At 43.0% G+C, this 16,497-nt stretch overlaps 2 protein-coding genes across 2 annotated transcripts; both read right to left on the bottom strand.

Annotated features, from left to right (window-relative positions):
* Window positions 1-108: 108 nt before the first annotated feature.
* On the bottom strand, window positions 109-4,219 carry LOC134442398 (antigen peptide transporter 2-like; the record flags this gene model as incomplete). Its single annotated transcript, XM_063192570.1, has 7 exons — window positions 3,559-4,219; window positions 3,329-3,443; window positions 2,900-3,030; window positions 2,344-2,549; window positions 1,863-2,060; window positions 1,556-1,684; window positions 109-297 (listed from the first exon to the last, which is right to left on the bottom strand). Coding segments are annotated over exons 1-7 (1,434 nt in total), but the record flags the coding sequence as incomplete, so codon positions are not given.
* A 1,062-nt stretch (window positions 4,220-5,281) lies between these two features.
* Window positions 5,282-15,261, bottom strand: LOC134442399 (proteasome subunit beta type-9-like). The gene is made up of 6 exons (XM_063192571.1): window positions 14,972-15,261; window positions 14,741-14,808; window positions 14,432-14,563; window positions 6,318-6,447; window positions 5,768-5,909; window positions 5,282-5,472 (listed from the first exon to the last, which is right to left on the bottom strand). Exons 1-6 carry the CDS (start codon window positions 15,023-15,025, stop codon window positions 5,345-5,347), a joined length of 654 nt encoding a protein of 217 aa, XP_063048641.1. The 5' UTR covers window positions 15,026-15,261; the 3' UTR covers window positions 5,282-5,344.
* Between the last annotated feature and the right edge of the window lie 1,236 nt (window positions 15,262-16,497).

Raw genomic sequence — 16,497 nt, 5'->3', positions numbered from 1 at the left:
TAGACATTTTATATTAGAAAAGGCATCTGTGCCCATCGTCATCAGTTACTAAGTTGACTCTGAAGCTTCTTCAGTAAGTACATTATACGGTAAATATGCATGCCTTACCTTCAGCACCTTCTGGTCGGGCCGGCTGGGGTAGGTGAATGTGAGGTTGTGGAACTGGACGTGGCCCTTCAGGACGTCGGGCTGCAGGGTTCCCTCTGTGTTCACCTGTGGCTTCCTGTCCAGGTACTCAATCACCTTACCAGCGGCACTCACCGAGTTCAGCATGTCACCAAAGATGTAGATCAAGGTCTGTGGAAATCAGAGGGGACCTTGATGGTCAGCTGAATGGATCATTGTTGGTTACATTAGTTTTCTTTGTAGTATCAAGTGCAAACAAGATTATACTGTATAACTGCTATGTTAAGAAATGTGACCTCATCTCCAAAGATATGCACAATACAGGGTATTAACCCATTGATGCCTAAAGGTCATATTAGACTTCTGCAACTGCGCTCGTCAAAACTTAGGTGGGAGTGGCCACGAACCAACATTGTATTCATGCATCTGCGACTTCTGCGAGGTCCGAGGTCTCGTCGCGAGCCACATTTGAAATTACTTTCACTACACCGTAAGCACTGCGGTCATTATTAAGCAATGTTGCTTTCTTTCCCGGTTAGCTAGTTATTTTCACACAAATTGCAAAGGCAATGCACTGGTATCATTATTTTACATACCCAGTCTGTTTTGACGAGCAGAAAATGCAAGCATGTAGAGACAGTTGATTCTGCCGATGTGTGTTTACATTCAGTGGAGGAAGCTACAGTAGTAAAACCACAGGCATTGTGCCACAAGTGTTTAACTGATGCATTGTTTGTTACTTAGCTTGTAGCTTCGTGTATTTACACACATTTACACACAAGGCATTAGCCTAATATAGTTTTTAACAGAATACAGCTCTGCTCTCGCAAACTACTGGCATTGCGCTGCCACAAGAACAGAACAAGGAAGTGGCGAGACGACCAATCATAGCGCCTTTTTGTCTGCGTCCTCCGCGTCCGTCCGACGGATAGTTAGAATTTTTTCGAGGCGCTCGACGACGGGCGCAGAGCCTCTGCGAGGGGGCGTGGCCTCGCACAGACAGAAGACGGACAGAGCCTCTGCGTCCGAAGCATAAATCTAGCTTTAGGCACCTGCAAAAAAGGGTGCTGAATGCCTGAGCCCTTTTTAAGAAAAGCTGCCCTAAGCCTATAAAAACCTACATATCTCAGCCACTGAAGCGCATAAAAACATGCAATAAGTTGCATATAAATGCTAAGACCCTCATCTTTCATTTGATTGTGTTTATTCATCTTAAACAAACAGAGATTGTTAACAAAGTTGTCTCAAATCTCATGAGCCTGAATGTTGCGTCGTGCAGCTCGAGGCACCAGGGCCAATGTTGCGCAACCGCAACGCAACATCCAGCATCAATGGGCTAGTAAAACACAAGAATATAGGTGCTAATTCTGATAACCTGTGTCTTTCATTCAAAAACACTTAAAACACATAACTTGTTGACCAAACTTACTCTAATGTTGTCTGCCAGGTCGGACTGGTAGAGGATGAAGGACACCAGGTTGCCTGTGGTCATCTCTCCTGACTGGATGATCAGTCTGCCATAGTACAGCATGGCCACCTTCATGCCAAGCTCAGTGAGCTACAAAGAAACACACCTACGTTATTTTTAAGCTATTCTTATCTGAAATGAATATCCTAATATTATTGAGTTTTGTAGAACTGTTTAAGCATGTAACAACACATATTGTATTCCTGATTGCGATTAAGATTAAGTCAACAATAAAGCATACATGTCAAATCAACTGAGAAAGCTATACCCTTCGAACAATGACGTACACTGCTCTGACAGTATCCCTTTTGGTCTTCAAGTTGTGAATTTCCATCAGTTGGTTATTGTAGCGATGTGATTCGCTCTTCTCTGTTTTGAACCCTCTCACAGTGCGGATGCCAGAAACCGCCTCTGCTGCTGCATCGTTGGCTTGTGCCATGGAATCCTGCACTTCCTGAACCAGTTTCTAATGGACACAGACAGAAAAAAAAACATATTACAGAAGTACTCATCCGGGAAACTGATGAAAAGGAAAATGGTGGACACATGTGGACATTCCTCAGTCAGCACCAAAGACATGGTGTTGAGACGGATATCACATATCTGTTAGTTGGGTGGTCCATTTGTTTTTAAAACAAAAGACGTTCCTCTCTGTCCTTGCCCTGTTTTGTATCGTGTATAATGTTACCCCTGCGAAATCCCTTCTCACATGCAATTAACCTCAGGGGGTGTCTGAGGAGCATATCTACCTGGTAGAAAGTGTCATATATGTTCTGCAGGAAGCCTGTTATTGGTGTCTCCAACAGCATTAGCACAGTGAGCTTCCAAGACAGGCTGACCATTAAGGACAGCATGCCCAGAGTCTTGATGAATGTCCGCAGCAGAACATTGACATTCATAGCCACTGCACGGGCCATCAGGTCTGTGTCAGTAGATAACCTGGAAGTTAGGTCACCTGCCAAAAATATACAGAAAATGTAAGCTCTGCGCTACACACATCATATCCTTTGGCTTTACAAGTGCAGCCTAAACACTAGGTATAGTATATTATGTAAATATAGGCATTGTAGCCTACTTTGAGTTCTCTCCATTATCCTGACTCCCGTCCTCCCTTGCACTTGGTGTGGCTAGGCTGACAGCAGGGTAACTTTACTGTTTTCTCCATGAAGGCAGGGCGTCAGCGAAGCGCGAGGCCACAAGAACAGATCAAGGACGGGAGTAATATTGAAATGTAGGCTACCTACAATTCTATTAGGATGTGAATAATACAATATGCCTGTTGTATTGTATAAACAGTTGACCCACCTGTCTTCGTGGTCTCATAAAAGCCAATTTCCTGACCAACGAGGGACCTGAATAACTTGACTCTGACTCTGCAGTTGAAGCTGTTGATGGCACACATGAAGAGGCCTCCACGGCAGCCTGCACTGACGGAGCTAGATAGAGCAACATAAGGGTTAATGGAAAGGGCGACAAGGGTTGCATTTGCCAGATGATTCCTAGCCCAATAAATGACCAAAACCCGCCAGAAGCAACACATCTAGCTCAATTTGAACTAAATTCTACTGATTTTTAAGGCCAGAAAGCTACACACAACAAATCAACATGGCAACCTTGCAAATAGGCTACTTGTAGGCCTACTGTCTGTTGCACAAAACGTATACTGCGCATCTGCACAACTGGATTTGTACCTGGGTAGGCCTACACACTCACTTTGCATTTCAGCACACTAACCTTCCTAAAGAAAAAAAGCCCATAAGCATGATAGCTGTAAGGAAGTCATTCCAGTGATACTGCGACTTCAGGATGTCAATCACCCGTCCAGTGTAAAAGGGAATGAACATCTCACCTAGACGCACAAGTAGGGAAGAGGGGGGAGACGTTGTGGAGGTTAGAGATCTGATATCTGTTTATAAATGACAATTGCATATGTAACGAGTGAAAAGTCGGTTTTTGGTACTTACATAAAACAGCCAATGAAAGGAAGACGAAGGCTCCAAAAAGCAGCAGGTAGTCCGGTCTGTACAGAATTAAAACCCGCTTGAAGAGAGCCCGCGCTGTTTGTCTTGTCTTTTCTCCATTTTCCTGGTAACTTTTGTCAGGCCATGACATCTCCCAAAATAAACAAGCCAATGCGGCGACCAAAAAGTTCAATAACCAAACCCATGACTTTTCAAGTGCAAAGCTCCCAAGCATCACCATGCGCCCGGTAAAAAACACTGGCGCGAGGAAGCAATGAGTTGTAACCCATCGCTGCAGAGCACGACAAGAGTCATTCTTTATCACAACTTGTAAAATTAACCACCGTATCCCAGACACAACCCATTCGCGTAATAAACTATTCGAATTTCGATTTGAAAATCGATGATCAGCCAAACATATTAAAGCATCAATGGCCACCGACAAAATGAAAAACCAGACGGAGCGCATCCTTAATGCTGGAACTAGCGAAACGCAATAAAACAAGTTCCGGTGAATAAACGCTATTGTTTATGCCCACACATCATTGGGCTTGGACTGAACCGCGTTCCCTTTCAGTTAACAAGAAAGCCCAGCTTGAAAGTAAAAATTTGCTTTCAGTTTCGATTAGCCTATGGGAATTCCCGTTAGTAATCAGCCAAAAAAGAGGCCTATCCAGTGCCCTCTGGTTATCTAGTCCAGTGTTTCTCAACAGGGGTGCCACGGAAACCTGACTGATAAATAAATTATATAATACATATTTGTCTAAATTGATAAGTTAATGCTAGTCAGTGGAATCTTTCATCTGCCATTTATGCACAATAAAGTAAATATAGGTCGCCCCAGTCAGCTGCAACTTCGAACGTAGGTCGTGTGACATCTCCAAATGTGTTACTTTTCTAAACTTGTGTGGTATCGGATGCGATGTCATGTTACGGCTTGTTGGTTTGGGGTGCCTTGAAATTTTTCATGAATTGAAAGGGTGCCTTGCCTAGAAAAAGGTTGAGAAACACTGATCTAGTCTACTCTTCAGTAGGCTATATAAATCTCTAAGTGTGCTACTGCCCCATTGGGATATATAAAATAATGATAATAGTAGTAATGTTCATTACCTAAATCTTAACTAATGGGAATATTATTGAGCTTAATTGTTTATTTTGGTGTACATTAATTTATCTTTTTTTTGTTCTGTCATGGACCCCCTTGCTCTACTTCGCGGCCACCCAAGGGTCCTCAGCCACCACTTTGAAAACCACTGAGTTGGACTGGGGTCAAGGTCAATTTTGGCCTTATTTAAGTGTTTTTTTTTTTTGACAACTTAAATTCTCAAAAAAATGCAGATCTTAGTGATAAATACCTGAAACTACCCTATATATATTTTTTTTTCTCGTTAAATATCAAATAAATAAAGCCAACAACATGCAAGGGGCTTGCTGCCTTTAGCCATAGCTGGGTCTATGAACAAGAACCTCTTATTGCCTATTCTGCCAGGCAACATCTGAGTCATCATCTTTAAAAAAAAATTCACAGGTAAATGCCATTTTCCCAGCAGCTCAACCATTAATTATCTCCATAATGTTGTTCCTTTTGTTACACATAAGTTACATACTGAATCAGACATATTTTAACCTCATAAAATGTAAAAATGTTCAGACATTTTAGAGTTACTCGACTACCTCATGGGATAACCAACATGCTTCACTAAATTGATAGCCAAACCCACAGAGATTATGTTGTTGTAGCCATTTATTAATCATTAATAACAAATGAAATGGTTCTGCAGTCACACAATCACTGATCAAAGAACTTGGGGAGGTCATTGCCGAGAACACACTTTTCCTCAGCACCAGTTTCGTCAATGGTGACAAGATAGGCCACACCTCCACTGGAACCATCTCGACTCATCGCCAGTGTCAGAGCTGCAGGAGAAAGAAAGCAAGTTAGAGAAACGGAGCACACAATAGGTTCATGAAAGAAATGGGTCCTGCAAATGTAGCCGTGGGTGAAATGTAATCCATTCTTTCTCAGATTCAGTGTGTTCTAAAGCTAATTGTGTCCACCATACCAAGTCTGTGTGAAAAATATTCTTGTTTCCTAGTACACCTAGGCCTATAGTTTGAATTACAATGTTTCAGCCCCTCTGTGTCACACTGTGAAAATGTTAACATTTCAAGATCAGCTCCAGGAAAAAAAAGAAAGAGAAAAGTGACCAACCATTCACAACAAACTGCTGGCATTCTCTGCGGCTCATGTCCTTCCGATACTCAGCATCCACAAAGCCGTAGATGTAGGAGCTGCCGGAGCCACCCACAGCAAATGGCTGTCTGGACAGAAGGCCATTTAAAGTGGCGTAGACCTGCAATGAGAATGAGTACCATGAGTTGATACTTAGTATTTTCCATTTAAACCACCCTTTGTGTTACATAAGAGGCCATTGGGACTTTTGGTGGCAAATGGGATTTCCACTTAAGGTCATTTTAACAATTTTGACAAACTTGTCAATGTATGTTTGAAGACCTATACATAAGGCATCTTCTCTACTAATCTCAGTGGGGTTTTTCTATTTTGCTCTGTTAGCACTTGACATAATCTGTCACCAACAGTTTTGCATTTTCTTTTTGTTTTAATGACGACCGAATCGTACCAATAATGAGTACAACAAAGTGGAAGATATACTGTGCAGATACTCTGATGACTTTGGAAAGAAGCGACAACAGATGGAAAGGCAACCAGATCATATTTTTCTTTTATTTGAGGAGAGTACCTGTCCCCCCTTTTTCCTGTCCCAACCAGCCACAATGAGATGAGCAGACAGCTCCTCTTTGTACTTGTAGGAGACGTTCTTCACCAACGTGGCTGCAGATCGTACAAGAGGTTCTTCCCCAAGCTCAACACTGATATTGAGAGAAGCAAAGAAAAAATAGCATGAGACCCCTGTCAGCAAATGTTATTGAAACTTCCATTATTCATAAGCTCTTCAGCTAATACCCTTATGGTCTAGTGAGTGACTCCAATAAAGTGTTGTATTGTTTCGGCCTTGCATTCACATGGCACTAGCATTTTGGGTGCCCCAATACAAAAGGACAGGTACAGTATATGTCCCCGGTTCTCTCGGGTTTGATTAACGCGGCGTAAATGCGAAACGGCAAAACAATGAGTAAAATATGACATTGGCACATGGAGAAACTATTATAGTCTATAGGCCTTCATTTCAGCCATTTATGTTTTGAGAAATTACATAAGATTTCACCCATGACATGTATAGTGGTAGGCCTACATTGACATTTATTGACATTGACATTTAAAACATGCAGTACAGTGAATCATTTATGTTTGCAACACACTTTTCATTCGTCCCTCATGCAGGGGTCTATCCAATGAATTTGTAAAAAAAATAAAAAAATAGGAGCACAGATAAGAATTTAGGAGCACTGTGAAATTGTTAACGCACAGACAAAAATGGTCTAAGAGAGTATGCTATGCCTTTTCCCCAACACACATAGGCGTACACATTCTAAATGAGGGGTGCTGGTCACAGGGCCAGTTTTTCAAAATTCCTCCCATAAAAGGGTAAAAGGCTGAACAACATATTACACATTTATGTCTATACACATTCATTACTCATTTATTTCTATATGCAGCCCGATGTCTCCTCTGCTGTGTCAATGAAGGCCTGTTGCCTAACTCATTATCATACAACTGTAAAACAAAGCCTGGGGAGTGTCAGTAAACTCATCCCAACTGAGCTTCTCTCAAGGTTTTTTATTGCTCCCAAACCCGAGTTAACTACAACAACTTGACTAGGCTTTTGATCCCTCTGTCTTTCAAGCACTCATGGTTTTCTCTATAGGATGTATTTACTCCAGGAGGAAAATGCGAAGGAAATCGTTTTTCAAATCGTTTAATAGAAAACGGAAATCGTTTTAAAAAAATAATAATAATATATATATTTTTTTTACATTTTCGAAACTATGGCGGCCAGATTTAAACTATGGCGGTGCGCCATAGTTTCCTTAATGTATGGGAAACACTGTGTTCTTTTTCAGTCACTCCATTCGAGTGTCCTCTCCTGTGGTAGTTATAAACACTCCCCTTCAAATCACAGAGTACGGGACCGACCGGAGGTCAACTGCATAGAGGAACAGCTCAGGAATAAGTGGAGTGGCCTTCGGACATGTGGCAGACGCCTGGAGAATGGGGCATTGCCCCACTCACTGACGCCCGCTCAGCCTTGGACGAGTCACACCCAAAGGGCCCACAGCTCTGGATGTGGGTGAAAGAGCTCACCACGAGCCTGAGAGAGCAGGTCCCTCCTCAGAAGAATCTCCCATGGCTCACCCGAAAGCACGCTAGCAATCTCCACTAGCCAGGGACGCCCCACCCATCGGGGGGCGACTAGCAGCAGAGGCAGACGTCTAGACGAACTCTGTGTAGAACCGCCATGAGCAGGGCCACTGGCGGAAAGGCGCCTCCTGCTGGGCCACGAATGTGCTAGGGCATCAGTGCCCAAGGCAGCATCACACGGGTCTTTAGAGAAAAACAACCTGCACTGGGTGTTGTCTGCAGAAACAAACAGGTCCACATCGGCCTCGCTAAAGCAGTCCCATATCAAGCTCACCGTCTCGGGATGGAGTCTCCACTCCGCAGACCACGGGCCTTGTCTGGAGAGCATGTCAGCTCTGTTGTTCAGGGCTCCTGGCACATGGGAAGCAACTGCCTAGACCGCAAGCCACCTTGGTTGTTGATGTAAGCCACCACAGTCATATTGTCGGTCCGGACTAGTACGTGATGCCCGGTCAGAAGGGGGCAAAGATGCCTTGAACCTAGGAACACTGTCAGGAGTTCCAAGTAGTTAATGTGACACGCGGCCATCTTGGGAGTCCAGGTGCCGTTGACGCCACGGCCGTCCAATAACCCTCACTCCTCAATCAGTGAGGGACGCGTCCTTACAGAGAACCTTGCGAGACGATACCGCCCCCCTCGGGGATCATCTGCTGAAGATATCCTGCTCCCTCCATGGTTTCAGGGAGGCGAGACAGCTATTCGACAGTGTGACAGCACAGCGTCTGTGACGGACTGGGCATAAATGCAGCGCATTTACCCACTGTTGCAATTCTCTCATGAAGAGATGGCCGAAGGGAACCACATGGATACTCAAAGCCATGAGTCCCAGCAGGCGTAAGAAGACATGAAACAGAAGCTGCCGTGAAGGCCTCCACCCTAGCTGGGGACAGGTAGGCCCTGTGCACCAGAGTTGAGGGACATACTGATGTTCGTGCCAGCAGGAGGGAGCTCCTCTGCCAGTTAATGGTTAACCCTAAACCTTGTAGGTGGGTTACCAACCACGAGGTTCGTGTGCACTCTGGCCTGAGAGGCAGAGTCAGCACAGGTCAAAAGGTCATCCAAATAGGCCATATGACATGCACACCCTGCTCGCGCAGCGGGAGGAGTGCGGCCTCCAGACAGCATGTGAACACGCAGGGACTTAGGGCTAGCCCGAAGGGGAGCACGATGAACTCGTAAGACACAGCCTCAAATGCAAAGTGAAGGTATTTTCTATGCGGAGGGTAAATGTGGATTTAAAAAAAGGCGTCCTTCAGTGAAGCAATCACCACGATGCACTGAGTGCATGGCAATGGCCGTGGTCATAATTTTAAAGCGTAAAAGTCTGTATAAGGAGTTTAGACACCTGAGGTTGAGGATAGGCCGTAGTCCTCCATCCTTTTTAGGCACAAGGGAGTATCTGCTGTACAAACCCGCCTTTGCCTCAGAGGGGGGAACCACGCATATCGCTGCTTTAGCGAGTAACGTTTAAATCTCCTCTCTTAGAGTGAATGCTTGTTCACCAAGGGCCACCGAGGGGACCACTGAGTAGAACGCAAGGGGACGTCTGTTAAATTGCAGACCGTAACCCTTCACCACAGTATCCAAAATCCTGTTGTACTGGGCCAGAGGAACGACCTGACCAAACTACTGGTTGAAGTGCCCGTCACGTGGGGGGACCTCGCAGGCTATCTACCTCTGCGGTCCCCTCTCCGATCGGTGGACTGGCGGTAGTCAACGCGCCCTCCATTCCGGGGGGTGGGGGGCATTTTCTTGAAGTGTGCCTTAGCGCACACAGGGCATCCAAGGCTCGAAATACGAGGCTCCTGGGGGGCTCGTTGCAGTGATTAGCAGCCTGGAGCTGAGACCGCTGAGGAGATGCCGTGGCCGAGCAGGCGGGACGGCGTTAGTAAACCGGAGCGGGTTTGGCATAAGTTACCTGACGTGAAGGGACCACGGCTTTGAACGCAGGTTGCTGTTTCTTCACCATCTCGAACTGTTGCTGTATAGCATTAATGGTGGCGGAACCGAACAGGCCCGTCTCAGAGATGGGATGGTCCAATATGGCCATTTTGTCTTTGTCATTAATAGACGAAAGCTTGAGCCATGAGTGTCGCAGGCCAACCACAGAAAGTGCCATAGCGCCGGCCAGAGGCCTGTGCTATGCAAAGAGAGGACCTCAGGACATACCTGCCAACCATGCCTAATTTCCCGGGAAACTCCCTAATTTTGACTTATTTCCCGATTTCTTCCCGATTTGATTTTTTCCCCGGAAATATCACGGATTTTTCACGTTTAAACACAGTCGGTCCATAGGCTATTTATAGGCTACAGACGGCCCTGTCCGACGAGCCACACCCCCTCTTGAAGAGAGAGATAGAGGGTCTTGCTTATCAAGCTACCTGCCAGAATGCCAGATACCACCGAGAATTGAAGCTCCTTGAAAATACGAGCCGTCAACCTCGAGCTCCGTAGCGCTTGTGCGCCCACTCTTTTCCTCAGAAACCGTCAGTTCATGCAACGCATAAAACAGCCTCGGAACAGCGAATCATGCGATTAACCTAATCACAACCTTGTGCAACAAAACAAAAAGAAGAAACTCATTGCGCTCATTTCATTGTTTTGTTTTCATTGCATTGTTTCTCCATGCTGTAAAACGTGTGTTGAGGGATTTTAGACAGGATCTGTCTTTGCACGCGCGCTGTTGTGAAAAGTAGAGTAGAACGCACCGTCCGATCTGCCTCTGTCATCCCGTTGACTGTCAAAATTTGGCCTATAGAACATTTCCCGGATTTTGGCTTAAAATATGGGAATTTTCCCGGATTTTTGGGAGCTCAAAGTTGACAGGTATGCCTCAGGATGAGGTCAGAGGCCGTCCTGATGTCTGACCATATGGCATCAACAGGTTTACTTTCGACAAGAGCAGCCTCCATTTCCGCCCCTAACAGCACTCATTGCTGAAAAGACTCAACTACATCATATCAACACTGCTAAAACATTACCAATAGGCTTAAGTAACTTATTAATACTTGGCCATTACAATTTTGGTGACAGTAAGGTTATAGCATAGGCTCTGTGCAACAGAGTTAAACAATGTCAGGGAGACAGTGGTGATAGATTCTCCATATCTTGTTATCCGCTCATATGAAAAATGCTATGGCGAGGTAGGGACAACTTTGGCATGTACATTAAACCAGATAGTCAGGAAATGTAGTAGGCCTATGTCTACAAATAGTTCTGAATGTTAAATTTATGTAATAAGCATTATTGTTGGCGACATTATTGTCATTTTCTAATAGGCCACTGATTCTTGAGAAAGTGGCTAAAACGGGTTGTAATGTTGACAGAAAAGAACAAAGTGAATTACAAAATGATATGGTATATCCTCGTAGACAAAGGTCTTGGCTTTTCAGAAATGCACAAGGCCAATCTCCCCATTATGTATTTTTTTCAGAAATCAGGCTTTTCTCCGATCATACCTTGTTTTTTGTCAACACCGTCAGACACAATTAAAAGTTATTAAAATTGTATTGATTTGGTTGCATATGTATCTGGAGTTTTTAAGTGATTATGTGTATTTTTTGGTTCACACATATGCCTTTAAATGTTGAAAATTCACTTTTGTTCTATTTTAATACTGTTTCATGTGTTCTAATTTTAAAATATGTACCGTCATACAATGCTTACTTAACGCCTAAATACAACAAACAATTTTTTGTAATTTCACAAATATTCGTGTAGGCTTAAATTGGCTATTACTTTGATATTTCAACAACTCCTAAGGAAAATGTTGAAAGCACATTCCTTTAAAATGTCCAAAACTCCTTCTTACGGTGGTGACTTAAGAACTGACGGTGGTGACAGTAATCTGAGAGTGGTGAAAGTGGCCTAATTAGTACCTGCATTTAGCAAAATAAATAGCCCTCTCAAGTCAATGGCATCTTGCATAAACACTTTATTTTTGTGTGTGCACAGTATGAGCATGTGTTTTTACTTCATTAGTTAGAATATCTAGGAAGTAAGCCACTGGTTGTTGAAAATGTGGTAAAAACAGCTTTTAAGTTGTTCAAATCCAAAATATAGAGGTGTATAATCATAGATGTAGGTCTTGGCTGTGCAGGGAATGCATTGGCCAAGCTCCCCATGTTTAACATTTTTCATAAAATGGGCTCTTTCTTGTTTTGTCAACAGCAGCAGACAGAATTAGAAGTAAAAACACATGTTTACTGTATTAAAGTGAATTACTTTAACAATTCAACATAACTGTAGATACTTATTGTATGCATATTCTTAAAACATGTCAAAAACACGTAAAACATGTGTTTTTTGGTGAACTCCATCAGATGTCACCACCGTCAGGTTTTCTGACAAAAAAACCTCAAAATGCACCTCAGTGGTGGCTAGAGTATCATTTTGGATCACAATTATTACTAACATGCCTAGTAATGTTTCATTAACCAGCACAATTTAGTAAAATATGGAACAACATGATGAGCAGAACAAAATCTGACGGTGGTGACATCTGACGGTGTGAGACAAAAAAACACTCTTTTAAATATTATGCATTGTTTGTTCACATTAGCCATTTCATTTTCGCTCTGTTTCTTGGGTGCTTCATACCTTTTCTGAAAAAAATTATATTTATTAACATTAATGTAATACAATACTATTAAAACCCCCGACGGTGTTGACAGTTTATGGTTGGGACAGTACCAGTGTCCAAACAAATTAACAAATTGAGGACAAAATAATAAACTTACAGGAGCTTCAGTGATGGTGAAGTAGGCAGTAGAGCTAAAGGTTTGAAAAGGGGTCCTCAGTAATGAAAATTACCTTGTGCATACCTGATTTTATTGTCTTTTAGAAAAAATCTGACGGTGGTGACCAATATGCTGGACACATTTTGAGCAATCAGTAAATAATAGTAAATATTGTTTTACATCCACTATGTGCACATCTGTAGAACCACTTTAATATGGTCTTCCTATTGAGAGTAAATAGAATGGAGGCCAAAATTCTATTTCATTGTTGAAGCCAAGTTGGAGCCAAGGTTGGACCCAAAAAGACCAAAAAATGGCCAAATCCCATTCATTCCTATGAGAGACATAAAACCCTGTATCTCCCTTAAATGCCACTCCAGGGGGATCCTTTTTCGCTCAACTAGTAGGTCCCCTTGCTCTCCAACTTACCAGGGTGGTGATTTTTTGTGGTGATGTTTTATTTTAGAGAGATATTAAAAGTTAAATTGACCAATGAGCATCAGAACATGGTTTGATTGACCGTTAGAAGTCTTGTTGTTGTCCAATCAGCACCTGCGTTTGGCGTTGCTAAGGTGGAATGTAAGTTGGAATGTTCCCAAATCTGGCTTCAAAGCGTTGAATGGCAAATAGCGTTGATTTGGCGTCCATTCTATTTACTGTCAATGGGTCTTACACATCATGGTGATATTGTTCAATTCTGTTAGTGATTTTTGTATTTTGTATTTTGTCAATTGAAATGATGATGCCAGTCCTTGGGACAGGCGTTTTTACAGGGTGTGGACAGGTTTATAGCCATGAAAAGTAATAAAATTACACTTAAATATTTCAAACAACTGTGTATTCGTGTGACAGACCCCTTGGCCATTACCTGGGTTCATTTTGTTTGTGAAAATTTAGTTGATTTTCAACAGAATTAATATTTTACTGCAGGGACATGTTTTTGCCAAACTTTCAAGAATCAGTGAGGCTATAATATTATTTGAAGCTGCACAGACATGCCCTGCGACTGCGGAAATGATGTGCGGGTATGTGGTCTGATGAGCAGGCAGGGAGAGAGAGAGACAGGTGAAGTATAGTATCCTACTATCCTATTTGAGAAGTGTTGTCTGTGCCCTGATAAAAACTAACTGAAATGCACACTTGACTGGATATGGTTATGCATCCCTGCAAAGAGCAATGGACATTACATTACACTTGGCTGACGCTTTTATCCAAAGTGACTTACAGTTGTTTTACAGGGTATTGGTTACGGTCCATGGAGCAATGTGGGGTTAAGTGCCTTGTTCAAGGGTACCACAGCCATGGATGGAGGTGTAGGGAGAGGTAGGGGTGAGACTCGAACCTGCAATCCTCTGATCTTAAGACCACCTCCCTAACCATTAGGCCACGGCTGCAAAAGTTTCACTACACAAGAAAGTATATTCCAGCCAGGAGAGAGTTGCCGTAATGAAGGTCAGCGGTGACCATGGCTTTTAACCACAAGCTGAGTGACATATTGCACAGGCAGATGATGATTCAGATGTCCTGTATACATGCACAACAAGTGGATATGATGGGGCAGCTAGAGCCAAATGGTGAGGGAGGTGGTCTTTGAATCAGACGGTTGCACGTTTGAATCCCAACCTTACTTTTCCTTACACCAGTCCCTGCCTGCAGTGCCCATGAGCAAGGCACCCAACTCCACATTGCTACAGGGACTGTAAGCGATACCCTCTGATAACTTTTCGATTATCTGCATCAGATAAGTGTATTGTAATGTCCAGAAATAGCATCTGGAGTATAGGGTATCACAAACCTGTGAACATCCAGCTGGTAGTTGACAATCTCAGCGATGGTCTGAGCATCAGCAGCAGAGCCAGACAGGGCACAGTAGATCTTATCATGGAGGAGGGACAGCTTGTTCATCACCCGGTTCACCACTGATGCACTGAAGAACACAATGTAAAATCAATCAATTAGAATCATCTACTTGAAACAAGCATATTGGACTCAGATTTTAGATATTAATAGCAGATAATCTAGTTGGTTGACCTCAGACATTTAAAGAAACTGCCCCAAGGAACATGCATGTAGTAGGTCATCCAAATGAGCGGACCGCACTTACCCTGCTGACACTCGAGAGTCAGAACCGAGCACGACGCCACCGTCAAATTCAATGCCTATGATGGTTGTCTGTGAACAGAACAGATCAGAGGTGACACGTCTGTGCAGTAGGCCTAGGCTATCTGGGGTGGTATTTTAGAAACAGAAACATCGAGCGCAGATGATTTCCACCAGAAAGGTGATTTCCATAAATATTTCTATTGATCATAAAGCACATACATAGGCTACTCACCCCAGTTTTTACTTCTTCGGACAACCAGCAAGGTCCATCGGTTTCTCCCAACATGGTGTCTCCGACGATGGTTTTGTTGTCAGTCCAACTCTATGAATCTCAGATGCTGAGATATTAAAACGTCGATCTCAGTGCGCCGAGAGAAAACAGCCGTGAACAAGCCTCATAAGATAACCAGCAGTTCAATAAGTAGCAGCTAAGCATACTTTACTTCATAACTTTTGTAAAGAGATTTTCTTGTGTAACATTAGCCTACTTTTCCGGGTTGAAGAGAAAGCGAAACTGAACCTACAGCGTCGACGAAGACTGTTGCGCTTGAGAGCGCACTTCTACTGAAACAGGCCTATCGCGCTACCAAGATATTATTCCAACATGTAACAAATTATGTTTGGGCTATATTAGTATTTGCACGTAGGCCTACATTAAGTAGGCCTAGAGTTTTACGGATGACAATGCAGAGCTACAAAACTGCCGTTTTTTATAATTCTTTAAGTTCTAAATTCTAAAGTTACATGCTTGTCAAGGGACATTTCTCTATTATCACTGTTACCTGTCTTGTCTTGCACCTATGCCTACAGACAATTTGATAACCTGATAGAAATCACACATAGGCTAAAGGCATAGTAATGCAATGTATGAATAATGTTAGACTAACTGTACAGAATGTGCCAGTGATTGTTGCTGTCCAAAAATGATAACATCATTTTATTAATTTTAAATGATGACTGCTGATGTATCAGGCAAGTCAACAGATCGATGTATGGTCACCCATGGCCTTTATGATCTTTCAGTAGATCATAGCACTCAACACTGGCCACTTATCAAGTCAAGTCAAGTCAAGTCAGCTTTTATTCTCACTTTCTTCGTATGCACAAGTCATACTAGGAAAATGAAATTACGTTTTCTCTCGATACCATATCAAGACATAGACATACACAGTACAAGACTGACGTTTTACAGACTGACGTAAGGTGCAAGACAAGACAGGTAACAGTGAAGGACTGGTAACAATGAGTGGTCAATAATAAATACAGTACAAATGAACAGGATGAACAGAATGTAGGTATTACAATAAGACTTGGCAGTTGGCACTCCGCCCCTGTAAAGAGATGACATTTTGCATGCATTACAAGCTGTCTGGAGCTTCAAGCTGTAAGTCTGATTAGATGCTAAATTGCATTTCATTACCAGTATTCATATATGGGTTTGGGTAAAGACAATACATTTCAGTTCAATCTAATCTAATCTAATCTGAATACTGTACATCACAGCAGTATTACTCAAGTATGATCTCAAGTTTGTTTTTCGCTGATCTTCTTAGACTTGTCTTGGATTCGCTAATATTTGGGGCAGCCGTGGCCTTATGGGGACAGCTAGGGGGTCTAGGTGTTAGGAAGTCGTTTTTTTTCAATCCGGGGGTTGTATGTTCGAATCCCACCTGACCTTTCCGAACACTTCCATCCATAGCCCTTGAGTCATCCAAGTGCCCTTGAGCAAGGCACCTAACTCTGCATTGCTCCAGGGAC

The sequence above is a fragment of the Engraulis encrasicolus genome, unplaced genomic scaffold, assembly GCF_034702125.1.
Source record: "Engraulis encrasicolus isolate BLACKSEA-1 unplaced genomic scaffold, IST_EnEncr_1.0 scaffold_150_np1212, whole genome shotgun sequence".
In the NCBI taxonomy this organism is placed as follows: domain Eukaryota; kingdom Metazoa; phylum Chordata; class Actinopteri; order Clupeiformes; family Engraulidae; genus Engraulis; species Engraulis encrasicolus.
Note: the sequence above shows the minus strand (reverse complement) of the source record. Positions and strands in the feature narration are given on the sequence as shown.

What these genes read in the sequence shown, in the direction of transcription:
- LOC134442399 (XM_063192571.1), bottom strand. Translation starts at nt 15,025, where the DNA reads ATGTTGGGAGAAACCGATGGACCTTGCTGGTTGTCCGAAGAAGTAAAA. An exon ending in ACAGGAAAAAGGGGGGACAG is followed by an intron (nt 5,910 to 6,317) that starts GTACTCTCCTCA and finishes TTCTCATTGCAG; the next exon opens with GTCTACGCCACTTTAAATGG. An exon ending in CCAGCAGTTTGTTGTGAATG is followed by an intron (nt 5,473 to 5,767) that starts GTTGGTCACTTT and finishes TTTCTCCTGCAG; the next exon opens with CTCTGACACTGGCGATGAGT.